General features: G+C 47.6%; 1 protein-coding gene across 1 annotated transcript in view; it reads left to right on the forward strand.

Annotated features, from left to right (window-relative positions):
* The first annotated feature begins 3195 nt into the window (after window positions 1-3195).
* PRKCE (protein kinase C epsilon) overlaps window positions 3196-15547 on the forward strand; it is a 298944-nt gene continuing 286592 nt past the window's right edge. The window contains exons 1-2 of the mRNA XM_032840308.1: window positions 3196-3295; window positions 5943-6006. Of these exons, the coding sequence (XP_032696199.1) occupies window positions 3221-3295; window positions 5943-6006 (139 nt within the window). The 5' untranslated portion in view covers window positions 3196-3220. The remainder of the gene's footprint in view (window positions 3296-5942; window positions 6007-15547) is intronic.

Genomic DNA, 15547 nt, shown 5'->3' on the forward strand with positions numbered 1-15547 from the left:
CTAGAACATCACAGAAGTGGAATCACACCTTATAGACTGTTACGTTTGGCTCCTTTCTCATAGCGTCCGTCTTGCTGCAGGTATCAGTGGTTCATGCTTGATGGCGGAGCTCAATTCTGTCATAGGCCGGCAGCAATGTTTGCTTTTTCCTTTACCTATTGTGAGGCACTTGGGTTGTTGCCCACATGTCGCCGTTCTGCATGAAGCTGCTGGAACAGTTGTGTACAGGTCACTGGCTTTGTGCCCTGCAGGGATGTACTCTAGAGCCTGCGTCCTGTCTTTGCACTGCCGGCCGCAGAAGGTGAGAGAGAGGCAGTCCTGTCTCTCCTTACTTTGTGAAAGCAAGTGCTGTGGGACAACTTGAAATATTCAACTACCTGGGGACCCTCTGCTTTCAAACGGTGCACCCTACCAACAGGGCTAGTAGCAAACTCCTCCTCAAATGAAGTCTTTAATCAGCTGCTAGCTTCAGAATCAGCACCCGAGACGTGGCCAGCACCGTGCCTCATCATTCTGGGTCTTCCAAAGCAGGGGTGGGGAGGCTGTCTGCTGCGTGAAGTTCTCTGGCTCTGTCTGGCGAGCCTTTTCCATGCCGGGCGCCTCTGGGGACTGCAGTGTGACCGTGGTTCCTCCAGGGGACGATGGCTAGCAAAAAGGGGTGTGGAGGACTTGAGAAGTGGAGTTTCTCTCCTGATGCCTCCCCCTCCACCTCCTCCTTCCTCGCTCCCCTCCCCTGCTCCAGTCAATTATCTAGGGCTTAATTGGTGCAAGACAGGCAGTGCAAGCCTTTCTCTGACCTCATCCTTTCTGGATTTATCCTCTGACCCACTCCGTACCTCTAGCTTCTCTCTAACCCCTGGGTGCCTGACAACAGAGGGGAAAGGAAGCGAAACTCAAATTGGGCATGTGTGACCTTTGTGGGCTCTTCCAAGGGAAGGTTTGTTTACCTAGAGGTCTCTGGTGGAAGTTGAGCCTATGGTGTGAAGGAAGCTTGGCTGTAAGTTTCTTAACCTCCTTTGCCTCGAGCTTGATCACCCCTGAAACACAGGAGCGCAGATATCTGCGTGTTCCGGTGGCGCAGCATCACTGGGATTTCCCACTGGACAGGTGAGGTGTGGGGGAGGACTGTTGACTGAGAGGCAGCAGGAACACGCAGAGAGCCAGAGATGCTGGCACTGGATTGTCCTAGAAGGCTTCCCAAGCTGGTGAGGGCTTGAGAGACCAGAGCTCTGACAGACTCCTCTGTCCCGTGTGACCTAGGGAGCCCTGAGTGGGAATCTGGCTTAAAGTTCTTGGAGCTCCAGTTTTTCCATCTGAAAAGTAGGGAGCACTGCTGGCCTCAACAGGAGATGAAATGAGTTAATGCACACTAAACACTGCGACCAGAGCCTGAGGTGTAGCAGGGGCTCAGACACTCGGCGGCCACCCCCGCTTCTCCTCCCCTCAGGAGTACCTCATGACCCTCTGATGACCGGGGCCATCGCCTGTTTTGCCCCTGGCTTCCCCATGGGCTGGGCTTGAAACCGTCACCGCAGTGCTTTATTTGATATTCCCAACTCTGTAAAGTTGTCCTGGAATAACGTGGAATAATATCAGTTCAGGGATAGAAAATGTCTTTTTTTGTTGGGGAAAAGCTTGACAGAGTGGAAGGAACATGGGACTAAATAGCACATTTGAAGACTTGGCTTTTTAAAAACAATGGGACCAGAAGTTAATGAAGGATTTTGTGCCTGGCATCATGGCTGAGCACTTGACATAGATTATCTCATTTAACATCACCACAGCCCAAAAGTCACAGGGCCTGTTATTAGCTCCATTTCACGGAGAAGCATTCTGAGGCTCAGAGAAGGTGGTCGCTTGCTTTAGGCCACAGAGCCAGGAAGTTTACCCATTACCACCACATACTGAGTGTCTCCTGAGGCCCAAGTGCTCTGCGTGGGAGTCTCATAGAATTTTTACAACAACCCATTTCACAGACGATGAGACTGAGGCCACACACAGCTCAGGGAAGGTAAATGATTGCCAGAGCTGGGATTCAGCGCCGGTCTGACTCTGAAGGCTTTGTTTGTCTTCCCCATTGTTCTACTGCCTTGCTCCTGGCCTCCGCTGGAGGGGGTAGCCAAAGACACTAAAGCGCTAAAGAACACCGAGAGATAATAGAGATAGTAGCTGGGAAGACTCATCAAGTAAAGGTAGGCGTTTCAAGGAGATTTGGTAAATAGGGTCGCATCTGGGATAATTTGGAGGGACCCTGAGTTCAGGAGAAAGAGCTCAGACCCAACCCTGGGAATGGCAGTGGGGAGGAGGCCTGCTTTTATGTAGTGCCAGCCGCCTGCTGCTGATGGCAATGGAAGGTTGTGCAGGCCTGGGCACCTACATTGCTTCCTTATCCAGGCCAGGTCACTGTGAGCAGAATTTGAGGTTCGATTAATTTGACCGTGAAGTTGTCCCCCCCTCCACCACGTTTTGTACCTGATAAGCCTCCAGTCATCTGCGTTGAAGTCTGACCTCCCTACATGGATTCTCAGCACTTCCTCACTGGTCCGGCTGGGGCTCCGCCAGCCCTCTGTGGCCATCTGCCCAGGCTGCAAAGCTCTTTGTTGCTTTTGGCAGGTTTAAAAGCTTAATTTCTATTTCTCTGTTTGGAAATGCAGTTCATCGGCATGGAGACAGCAGTGGGTGCTAAAATGGTTTCTGATGGCTATCTTGAACGTTAATATCCTAATACATTTTATCATCAATGACCTGTTCCCCCCTTGCCACAAGTTCTCACTCCCCTTTTGCAAAGAGAGGCTGGCCTTCAGAAAGGCCTCCCAGCCCATCTCATTCCTTTGCTCTCCGCCTCCCCGCTTTTCATAGATAGCATTGTACTTTGCCAATGAAGCCCATAGTCGTGGGAAATCTCTGAGTTGGAGGATATGAGAAATTGTTTCATTTAGCCGGCAGGGTTTAATAGAGATGATCTAATCTCTAAAAGGCATACATTATTTAAATTCCATGCTCTCGGACAAGAGGACCCCTGATATTTGTGGCAGGGACAGGATTTTGGTTTGGCTCTGTTCAGTGGAGCTGACTGTTGGTTTTCCTGTTTGTAATTTAGTGCGGGGGCTGGGTTATGCTTGTGGCAGTGGGAGGGGGTGGGGTTTCCTAGCGGTAAGGGTGCCAGAGAACATTTTCTTTAGACAGAAACTTAAAATCGTAGATTCTTGGGGTGGAAGGGATGGGGAGATGTGGAAAGTCATTGCGTGGTATCATCACCAGCTTGCTATTGGGTTCCTGTTGGGTCCCCACTAAGGTGAGTGGCCCCTGGGGGGCAAGCTGAGAACTCTCTGCAGGGTCTCCTGGGTGGCTCAGTCGGTTAAGCAGCTGACTCTTGATTTCCACTCAGGTCATGATCTCAGGGTCCTGCGATCAAGCCCCATGTGGGGCTCCATGCTGGGCGTGGAGCCTGCTTAGGATTCTGTCTCTCCCTCTTCCTCTGTCTCTTGACTCCCCTCCCCTGTGCCCACATATGCTCTCTTTCTCAAAAAAAAAAAAAAAAAAAAAAAAAGAGTCTCTCTCTCCCTCTTTCCCTCTCCTCCACCCCCTCCCCCAAAGAACTCTGATTTCCCTCACTCCCTGCCCTGACGGACCACCTGCAATATCACTGGGGGCCTCTCTGTGAGCGCTGAAGACCTCTATTGACAGAACTAAAATTTTAAGAGAAATCTTACACACTCTCAATCACTAAAGACCAGGTCTGGAAATAAAGTGGGGCTCGTGAATATCTCAGGGAACCCGGACTGTGAGTGGCATGAGATGCCGGGAGGGACCTGGAGAATATCAGTCCCAAGGGAGTTTTTACCTCACCGGGAGTATGTCATGATCCTGAGAGAGCTACGTCTTGTTCCCCTCCCATGTCGTTTGACTGTCATGTTAGTACAGATCACAAGCCTGCCTGCCTTCCTGGGGATGGGGCTTTGTAGGGGCAAATGACCCCAGAGCAGGCTCTCAGAGTTCCGAACATAAAGTCTCTTCCCCTCCCCAAAGGCTTGTTGGGTGTCTCCTAATAGAGAGTGAGGTGAGCACTAGGTATACAAATGTGATTCTCATCGTCTCTGCCTCACAGAGGAGACCGACACATGGACAATGTACCCTGGTGTATTAGGAGCCAGGGTTCTGCTAGGCATGTGTATCACAAGAGCACAAGGAAAGGGGTAATTAATTCTGACTGCGAGTATCTAAAACAGCTTCAGAGAGGAGGAGATCCTTGACCTCAACCTTGAATGAGAAGGAGGTATTCAGACTAACCCTTTCTCGGTAGTGCTTGCTGAGTGTGTGCCTGCTCGTTGCTGGGGACAATGAAAACGATAAGGAGGGGAGGTGGTTCCTGCCCCCAAGAAATCCACAGCTTGCCGGGAGACAAGCCTGGCACGTATGAGTCAATTACAGCTCTGCATAGACAGATGGAAGCATGGAGGCGAGGATAGGCTACCCCAGGGTACTTGGTGATCTAGGGTTTCCAGAGTTAATACTCTCTCAGGGAGCACACAGTTTCTGGAAGGAGAGTTCCGACCTCACCAAAGATGTCAGCTCTAAGAGGCCCAGCCATTCTGACTTTTCCGATCAGCCTGGTTCTGTACAGAAGTAGCTAGTTGGATTTGGAGGCAGGCTGGCAGCAAGTGAGGGTGGGCGGAGAAGGTTGATGGTAAGAATTTAGTGGTGTTGGCTCACTCTTTGCAACCCTGGTAGGATCTGGGGTTTGCAAAATGTGCCAACACACAACCCGAGTACGGATGCCCCTCAGGGTCCTGCGAGCACTGTGTACGTTCCCAGCCTTGGCTTATGCGATTTCTTCCACCTTGAGTGACTCCCTTTTCTTGTCTTCATGAAGTCTTCCGAGGCCGCTCTTCTACACTGATTTCAGACTCGCTGGATACTTGATCTGCGATCCTCTCTTGTTCCTCATTAAGCTGGGGTCAGCATTGTTCTCTGTTTTTTTTTGTTTTGGTTTTTTTTTACGATTTTATTTATTTATTTATTTGTCAGAGAGAGAGAATGAGAGAGCGTGCACACACATAAGCAGGCAGAGTGGCAGGCAGAGGCCAAGAGAGGCAGGCTCCCTGCAGAGCAAGGAGCCCGATGCTGGGAGTTGATCCTAGGACCCTGGGGTCATGGCCTGAGCTGAAGGCAGCGGCTTAACTGACTGCTCCACCCCGGCGTCCCTGTTCTCTGGTTTTAACTCCCCCATGAGACTGTAGACACCTTCAGAGTGTGAATAGCATCACATGCTTTTCTTTCCTCCCCTTTTCTTTCCTCTCTGTGAGCAGTTTGTGTAGTCTAAGGAGCGTGGGTTTCTTTAGACAGTCTTATCATTGAATCTCAGCATTGCCACTTACCCTAAAACTTTGAGCTCAGCTTCCTTATCAGGAAAATGGCGTAACCCAGGGTTTCTCAACATTGACACTGTTGGCATTCTGGGGCTGGGTAATGAATGTTTCATTGTGGGGACCATCATGTCTGCTGTAGGATATTTAGCAGAATCCCTAGCTTCCACCCATGGATGCCAGTGGCAGCCTTCCCTTTCCAGTCATGACAGTCGAAAACACCTCTAGAAGGTTTTGTGTCCCAGAAAGGTTCCCATAGATTCCCATTGTCCACATGTCCATGTGTCAAGTGTCTCCTGTGCCAGGTTTCCCTCACTGTTGAGAACCACTGGGATGACACTACCTATTGGGTCTGTATGAGACCTCCTTGTGCTGCTTCCAGAATATAGCAGAGATTCCATAAATGCCCATTCACCTGCATTCCTGGTTCCCGCCCGGCACTAGACACACTACAGGGGGATGAACTGAATGGAGCCGTGACTCTAGGGGCCAGCCATTTGGGGTAGAAAAGGCATGGAACTCTTCGGCTGCCCCCACAATGCACTAACCAAGCCACTGTCATTTTCTTAATTGCAGATTGATCTGGAGCCAGAAGGAAGAGTGTATGTGATCATTGATCTGTCGGGGTCGTCGGGTGAAGGTAGGAGAATGTGACCTCTCCTTGTTGTTCTCTTCCATTGACCCTTTGTCTTCGGGTGTCTCCCTTCCCTCCTCGGCTGGGAGGTATTACAGCAACATTTAATTAATTGGCACACTTAAAAGGAAAAGGTTATTTTGAAGATGCTTACGCCTGTGTACCAAAAGGGACCAGCCATCTGTTAATTTCAGTGGAGCAGAGGGAAGATTCTTGACTTATCAAGTGAGGCCAATAAAGCAGGCCTTCTTGCATGATAGTGTACAAGGCAGGCTTGGGTGGAGCGGCAGCCTCTCCCCGGAGGCTCGCGTGGGGTGTGTGTGAGTGTCATGGGAAGGAAGTAAAACCAGTTGGTCTAACGGTATTCAGAAATGAAACAAATAAGGTGTCCAATTTCAGAATCTTATTTTTTTGAGCTTTTATAGAAGTGTTACTTCTTTTTACAGTTTCCCACGCAGGCAAAAGCCCTGCTTTTAGAGAGAAATAATGGGGTGAGGGAATGTCTGCTCCCCACTGGCCAATGAGACAGGGTGTAGATGTTGTCCACTGGTCAGATTTTCCTTCTTTCTTCTCCTTGCATCCTCTTCTCTCGATCCTGTCTTGGTACACTTAACATCTTCAAAGGCTTTATGGGCAGTGAGGACTGAGAGGACTGAGCAGTCAGAAGGGGAAGGGATTCTGGACAGTAAAACCTTGTCCACACAGAACAGGGAGATGGTGGCAGATGTGGGCTTTAGGGAGGCTGGGAATTAGGATGGAGATTTAGTGGGGACCATCTTTCTCTGTATGCAGGAGGACAGGACAATTGGCTTTAATGTTATGGCAGAAAGATGGGAAGACCAAGGCTGGTTCCTCTTGGCAATGAGAAAAAATGGGAGTTAGGGGCTGTGGCAGTCTTTAGGGAAAGACAGTCAGCTCCCTTAGCTCCTGGTTGGAAGACTAGGGCCTTTTCCCTCATCTCTTCTTTTTTTTTTTTTTTTTTAAAGATTTTTATTTGTTTATTTGACAGACAGAGATCACAAGTAGGCAGAGAGACAGGCAGAGAGTGAGAGGGGGAAGCAGGCTCCCCACTGAGCAGGGAGCCTGATGTGGGGCTCGATCCTAGGACCCCGGGATCATGACCCGAGCTGAAGGCAGAGCATTTAACCCACTGAGCCACCCAGGCGCCCCATTCCCTCATCTCTTCTAAATGCTGGAGATCACAAGGACAGAGTCACAACACCACATGGTTCCCCAGGATTAGGGATGAAACTCTAGTCTACATTTCAGTAAAGGGAGGAGAGATTATGTCCACATATCAGAGGAGTGGGTCAAACCGTGTGCTTAACTGGGTGCCTGATGATTTTCATTTGGCTAATACATCACGCAATTCAATTTCAACAGGTGTTCAGAATAATTCAATAATTGTGTGTATATGGGGCTTATAATAGAATCCAGTTCTCTTTGAATAGATCTCAATTATTTGGCATAGGTTTAAAACTTTAAACATCCTTCCAAAATTGGTCTTGTACATTTTCTTCTCTTTATCGCAATTACGTTTTGACGTTTCCAGCTTTCTTTCTCTACCCTCAGCTCTGAACAGCCCAGAATAGAATCTGTTGTAGAAGATTCAGGGATTTAGCAATATTTAGTATGAAATATTTAAGATGTGCCAAAGGTCCTAAAGGAAAATAAAATGAGCACCAGTGTACCCACCACCCTGATTAAGAAATAAAGCAGCCATTAAGGTGAAACCTTGCATTGCTTTTAACAAAGCATGCGATCCCAAATTCACCAGACTTGAAAGTATTACAGCAGCCTCCTGATTATAGATATTGGTGAAACATTCAATGAGTGGAATCGGTCCCCCTTTTTCCTTACATAATCTATATGCAACAGAATAATTAATTAAATATGCATTTCCTGTGCCAAGATGCTGGGCAACCAATAGGAGGCTTTAATTATTTTTTTTTCTTTGAAAAGATTAACAACCTGGGAAATTACAGCGGACATCCTTTTTTACATTAGAGAGAAAGGATGTGGACGAATGAGTGAATAAATAAATCAGAAGCAATTGATTTTTTTCCTCTTTGCTTCTATGGCTTATTGCATGTGAATGGCCAAAGCAATTTTCACTGGGCTGAATTCTTAGTGTCTTTTTTTTTTTTTTTTATCTCTTTCATCTAGAGAAAATAGAGTTTACTTCAGAAATGCTGACACATGCCACACTCTGGAAAGTTCTAGCATGTGTTGCTCTGAAGAAAAGGAGAACTTTTTTGCCCTTTCTTTCTTACTCTTCCTGGATTTGGGATTCTTTCTCTGGATGGTGGGAAGGACTTGCAGCAACCTTTTCGAAGGAGCTGATCTTCCTGGTTTCTGTTTGCGTTCTGTACATCGGTTCGCCCCGTCCTGCTGATCAGATTTTGAGGGCTCCTGACCCAGGGGTTTTTGGAAGGGTTGGGAGGAGAGGAGAGGAGCCAAGGGTGAGTGAACACAATATTTGTTACCTGGACTGCATGGGAAGGATCCAGTGCAAAACCCAGTTGTCCAAGCTAGACTGTGGACTGTGGATTCTTTACCTAAGTCCCTTTCTTTAGTGAAAATACTTAACTCTGTATTCTGCAAAAGGTTGTGAAGAGAGTGGGAGTGAGGCAGGCTGATCCGTTCACTCTATCATTCTGCTGTCACGCATCCCTGCAGCTCCCCTGTCTCAAATGCTCTGGTCCCATCAATGGAAGAAAAGACATATATCATAGAAATCACACACACTTAGAAACACAGGCAAACAATGAGGAGCCCAGAGAAAGGTGTGAGCTGAAGATCCAGTTCCAAGATGGGCCAAAGGTTTCTTTTTCTTGCTAACACACTGTGGAATGCCTTGGACATTTGTGTCTGCTAGAGCTGGGGCTAATGTGATTTCTAGCTGTCTAATAAAATTCCACTGCTCGCTTGTCCTGTGCAGCTCACCATAATGGGATTTGACTGCTGTGTGCTTTTGCTAAACCAGGCAACCTAACCCCAGATGTAAGGGGTCAGGCTCGATGACAGCTAAGGCCATTTCCGGTCATGCAGTTTTGATCTCTGGTCTAATCTGAATAGCAATCAGAGCTCAAGGCTGAAGGCTGGCTAATGTCTCTAGCAGGTAGAAGGGGTGGAAAGAAAAGGGCTCTTTCTGACAGGTACTACACCAGGTGCCTTACCTACATTATCTCAAATAGCAAACCTTCCTGGAATGCTGGAGCGTGATCCTCCAGTCTTGGGTGCCTCTTAGTGTTTGCTTTTATCATAAGCAATAGCCACGCGGTTTCCTGGTAAACGTGGCGCTCCAGGCTCACCAGATACTTAAGTCAGAGCATAATTCGCCCAGGTGACGGACACATAAACAGCAATGTAGTTCTTAAGCGTGTCAGCTGTTGTTTCCTGCAGCGCACATTAGTTAACATTCCTTCCTTTGTTTTGATGCAATTTGAACATTATTTTTATTCTTTTTTAATAACATGACAATGCACCATTATTTGGAGGCTCCCAGAGGAGGGGCCGTCAGGGTCTGACCCAGGGATTTCTAAGCTCTTTTCCTGCCTTCCATCCTGATTAAGTGTTCACCCAGGAGAGTTTTTCAGAGTCTGAAGTGCAACAGAGAGAACCGGAGTGGGTCTCACTGATAATGTTTGGAGGGCCAAACCGTGTCTCCAATAAAATGCAGAAGATGCAAAGTAGTTTGAAGGATGTTTTGCAACACAGATCACAAATAAGACAGTTAAATTGGGGCTCAGGGTTCGGAGTGGTTTCAGAAGCAGACGACAAACAGAAGCCATATGCTTCTTTCTGCAGCCACATGCTGCGGACACCGCACCCCTCAGTCTCCTACCTGGGCCTCCCGCCCTGGGCAGATAGGGCAGGAAGAGCACAGTCCTAGGAGTTCTGCAGTCCTGGCCTTCAGTCCCAGCTCTAACGCTTGCTAGTTCAGAGGTTCAGATTTCTCACCGGGTCAGGATCACTATGGCATCTCTGGTAGGGACCGTGCGTGGTCAGATTGCTAAAAAGAACAGTGCCCTTGAATACAGGTGATGCTCAGTAGATCTCCTATGGCCTGGAGACCTGAGGGCTGCTGGTGAAGGAACAGTAGGCAAGGCTTTCCGGGAAGCAGTTTGAGGGCAATTTCTGACTCTGAGGCATATTAAAAACGATGGAAGGACAGAGCAAGGTGACGGAGAGGCAGTTTATAGAATAATATCTCTATCTGGCAGGGCTATAAGATTGCTTTCTACAGAGTTCACACCTTGCCATAGTTTGGCCCCACTTTCTTTCTCTTTCTTCCCCACCCTTCCCCCAGTGAACTGTTTTCTAGAAGGACAGTCTCTATCTTGTTTGTATCCTGTGGCCCTTAATGCCAGAAACTTCTCTTTGTGGGAGCCTGGGTCTGCTCTCTCTGCTCAGTGCAGACTGAGAGCATGTGGGGCCCACACTCTGACTGGCCCTTGGCTCAAAGCCCTTCATATACTTGAAGACAGTTACTAGTCTCTCCTCTTCAGGTTTGAATTGTTCAAATCCCTTTTCCTTTCTGAAGGGGTAGTTTAGAAATTTAACTCATCTTTGCAGCTTTTTTCTGGACTTTTTTTCAAGTTGCGTAGGCAGGCAGACAAACACGATCAAACTTGCTTGGGTTTGCTCTGAAATGGTAACATGGGTGGACCAAGTGCCTGATAGTATTACCTGTGTGTGGGAGATAGTCACATTGAGAGGTCAAGTGATGTGCCCAAGGTCAAAAGGTTGACTTCCTACCTTTTGGGTCTAGACCTCCAGGGGACGATCCAGTGCCCTGGTTTAAATCATGGCCCGAGTAGTGCGACTTCCTTACCTCCCTGTTTATTTTAGTTCTTTTCTTCAGATAGCCACCCCCGCCCCCTGCTTTTTTTTACAGTGATGTGGAGCTTTTTTTATAGTGATGTGGAAGTTCTTAGCTTTGAATCCAGAAGTGACCCAGAGGGTCCCTTTCATAAATAAGTACATTTCTTTTCCATTCTCTTAGATGAGAACTCCCTTGGTCCCAGTTCAGGACCTATCAGCTCCCTCTCAGGCTCTGTATCAGGCAGGTCCCTAATTAAGTCTTGGTCTACAACTAGACCTGATTCAAACTCCAGCAGGTTAGTAATCTTTCTTCCCTGTGTCCATGGCAAGCATTGGAGTGCTGCCCTCAGTGTTGAAATAAAAGGGGAGGACTTCTGGAAACTGCCTCAGCCAATGGCTGTTCCAGTCTCTCAGATGTCCATGCCCTGCTGATGTTCCAGTTCCTGAGAAGTCTACATTATTCAATCCAATGCTTTCAGTTACCAGGTAGTTAAAGAGAACCATTTGTTCAAGGGAACAGTAGTCACCAATGCACACTAACAACTGTGCCCAGCTTGGTGCCGTCTTGGGTTTAGGGAAGGGGAAGTGGGGAGGCAAGCAGAAAATGAGAGGTGACCTTCACAAGTACACGTGGCCTTGCCTTCAAGGGAGTGTACAGTTCAATTAGGAATCCGAGACTCACTTATAGGACAAAACACTGGAGAAAAGTGCAAGGCAATAGCACATTGAATGCTTAATTGGGTGTTACCAGCAGTTCTCCAAATGGGACCATATTGGGGCTGGAATAACCCAGGACAGCCTCAGGAAAGAGGCAGAGCTTGGGCTAGAAAGATGAAGATAGGCAGCCTGGATTGCCAGTGAGGAGGCCATTCTGAGCAGAGGGGTATCATGTCATCACTATCAAAGGCAGCTTGGAAGCTCTTATTTTTTAGGTAAGGCTGGATAGATACCATAAATTAAATAGATACACACTGTATTCTCCAAGAGCTTCTGAACAAAGACAATTATCAGTATTGTAGACAGAAATTTTTATGCCATGCAAACAAGAAAATGAAATACCTTCAGTGACTAAACTGTGTTTGAAGGTTGAAGGCAGTTCTTTCTGGATATGTCTTCACGGTCAAGGCCTCTCACCCACCTTGGACCCCAAGGAGGAGGAATGTTCTAGGTCAAGTTTGGTCAAGTCTGGGATGTTGAGTAGAGCACATTCTGTAAGCATGGGGCTTAGGTGATGGGAAGGTCAAGTCCATGTACAGTCATCCCCCTGTGTCTTTTTTGCCTCCTCTCTCTTTTCTCCCTCAGCAATCCCGTGGAGCCCCATGATAAGCACTCCACCACCTCCAGCACCCTCTTCCTCCCCAACCTGTCTAGCTTGTGTCCCCACAGCAAGCCCTGACACTCCCTCTTTCCCTTTGTGAGTTCTGCCCAGTCTCTGGTAAGCAGCATTGCTTGAGAAGCTAAAGAGAGCTCTCACTTTCTTGAACATGGAATTTCAAAGCCAGGCACCAGCTCCAAGATGCTGAGAGGTCACCCTCCTGTGAGGTGCCTTAGGCAATGAGATCTGGTTCAGCTCACCCCACAGGCTCCCCAGACACATGTGGGGATGGTGGATTCTCTAGTAGCATATGGAGTAGAGATAGCCTCGGTGCTTGACAAGAGTGAAAATAAAATCGAGATGTTCAAAAATATTGATTTTGCGGTGTATACCCCACATCCCACCTCCAGCGCAACTACTCACCACTGATACTCAGACCCGGGGAGCAGTCCCCTTAGTCTCCAGGTTTTTGGCTCTATCTTCTGTCCTGATGGCGGAAATACTGGAAGTGACCATATGTATCAGCTGAGACAGGGGGAGTCAGCAGAGGACCAAGGGGAAAACGTAGTGAACTCCCAGTCCCCGTCAAGGGATTTATAATGGCCCAGAGAGAGAGTGCTAAAGTGCTTGATGAGAAATAAGCCAAGAAAAATCCTCATTTCCTCCCAAATAGGCCCTAGATGCACAACAGTTCCTCTGAAATGAGTCATCCACGGTTAACAACACCAAATGCCAACCATTAGCAGATGAAAAACAGAATTGAATCCTGAGTGTTTAAAGAGCAGAGCTCTTAGTATCAGTACCAAAGCCTCCTTCCCCTGTGCCATTATGGAGCATAGATGTGTATTTGCTATTGACTTTTGTGCCTGTTGTCCTAATGAAGTAATTGAAGAAGGAACAGTCATGTTGAAGAAAGCAGCTTGTAGAAGGGCGGGTTTATAATAGATCCTTAGTCAAGGAGTGAGCCCCGTGTTTTCCTGGCATGGCCTCTAATTCTGTCTCCGTTGTCTTGCTATGTATCATTTCTGTGTCTTATAAAGAAGATTGTTTTGGGAAATTCATGTTTGCAGCTCAGATCATACTGGGTCAAAGTGGCCTATAATTTAATCATTTACGGTTGTTGATGTCCTCGTGATTTGGCTTAAAACAAAAGGGTATTTCCATTCATCTAACCTAATTTAGAGAGTTGTCTTTCAGGAGCAACTACTTTATTCTTTTATCCAGTTGAAATTGGCCACTGCTGACAGTTTTATTGATTTTTCTTATTATCTAGCTTTGTTTTTCACAGCCAAGTGCTGAATTTACCATGTTATTGGAGCTGCTAACGCGGGGTCTTTTATCTTCCTCCTTTGTTACAACCCTTTGGCGTGAGCTGTGGGGGGGCCTGTGAAGGTCTGGGCCTTTGTCTACATACACACAGATGAGAATCAATGTCTCCGACTCACCTATTCTCTCTCTGCTCGATCCTCTGTTTCCTGCATTGGTTGGAAACATCATGTATTTGTTTATCTAAGATGTAGCAGGCCCTGGGTGTAGAGCTAATGAAGTTGGCCCTTGCTCTCAGGTATCTGTACTCCCGCAGAAGGAGACAAGCAAGAGACCAGTAGGCACACAATGTGTTTTAGCTGTTGAGTAGCTGATGGTCAAACAGGGCAAAGTGGGACCTCCGAGGAGACTCCCTTCGATGTGAGGGCTCTCCCTGGAGTTGGCAGTCAATAAATGACAACCACCAACACGTCCACAGGCTCTCGTCAGCTCGTTGTGGCAAACCTGAAAGGCATGTTTTCCTCAGTGGAAGAAACAGAACCACTGTCCACCAAAGATGCATCCAATTAGAAGATAAAATAAAGGCAGACAAAGGCTTGATGTACTTAAAATGGAACTTTGCAGGAATGCATCTGATTTATACATTCATTCATTCGATGGATAGCTATTGGGCATCTATACCAGTTACTCTTTTCAGTGCCGGGGCACAGAGGTGAACAAGATGAATAATACAAAGCCTTATGGGCCTTACATGCTCGTGGATAGGCTTGTGCATGCCTCGGCTGTCTCTGTACAGTCTCTGGGGGAGGGAAAGGGTGAATTCAGAAAGGAGGGAAACTTTCCTGTCAATGCCTGTAATCTTGTTTTTCTTTCCCCTGTATGTTTATTAACTACTAAGACATTTACTTAGAAATTAAAAAAAAAATTAGGTGGAAATATGACCATTGCCATACACACAGAGACAGTGACTTGCCCGTGGCTGGAGGCTATGACAGGCTCCAGAAGACCTTGCAGAGAGGAATGACCTGTCATATCCACAGAATAACATGTTTAGGACAGGGACACGAAGAGTAATGTCCTACTTCATGCTCTGCATGGCTCCATAGACACCTCTGAATTAAAATGGGGTATGCTGCAATGTAGGATATGTATGGATTCCCCCAGACTATGCCTGTCATCCACGACCGAGTGCCCCCACCATGGTGAAGCAGGTGGGCCAGGTAGCTGAACTCCCTCAGAGTGGGGAATGAATGAATGATGTGTGCAGACATTCATTCCTTGGAGCCCCTTGCCTCTGGACGCTTAGCCTTGCTTCTGCTGAGATGCCCGCCCCTGTCTGGGTGTGCAGTCCCACAGTGACCCCTTCTCTAACCCCCCACAGCACTCTGCAGCATTTAGGGTTAGCTGCTACTTGTCCTAAGCTTGGTCATATCCACTGACCAAATGGCTTCACCAGATGGGGTGCCTCCTGCCCAGCCAAGTAGGCCTAGCTGGTCAGAAAGGGTGAACTCAGAGGAAGCTGAGTTCCCTTCTAAGTATATCTAGGTGTTACCAGGACTAGGCTTCAGAGACACCTGCATTTGAGTTCCTGCTGCATATTTACTTAATTACTTAGTTCACCAAGTGGCCAAACAGACTTATACCAAGAGCCTGTTGTGTGCCGTGTGCCATGTACCATGCTGAAATCTAGAAAATCAAAGAGGAGAATGACCAAGGCCCTGCCCTCCAGGTGCTCCCAGGCTAGGGCATGTCAGCAAGAAGGCACCAGCTCTCCTTGGGCCTCAGGGGCCCCCATATGAGAAAGGTGTGAGGACTTAGGACACCTTCTCATTCTGTGGTTTGAGTCAAAGCCAAGAATTTACATACAGCTAGGTACCCGAAAGGGGACACGTGGGAGAGCACATAATTTTAAGCCAAGTCTCTGTATAGAGAGCATTTTATTTGAGTCTAAATGGATCTGTCAGGTCGGTTTTATCATCCCCATGTTACATTTGAGAAAATGGGGCTTCAGGAGATTAAGACTGTTGAGTCACCCGGGATCCTGAGAAAATGCGGATCCTGACTCGGTGGGCCTCAGGTAGGGTCTGCGATGCTGCGTTTCTCAGCAGCCCCCTGGGGGCGATGCCTGTGCTGCGGGTC

The sequence above is a fragment of the Lontra canadensis genome, unplaced genomic scaffold (assembly GCF_010015895.1).
Source record: "Lontra canadensis isolate GAN:19392208 unplaced genomic scaffold, GSC_riverotter_1.0 scaffold112, whole genome shotgun sequence".
NCBI classification, from domain to species: domain Eukaryota; kingdom Metazoa; phylum Chordata; class Mammalia; order Carnivora; family Mustelidae; genus Lontra; species Lontra canadensis.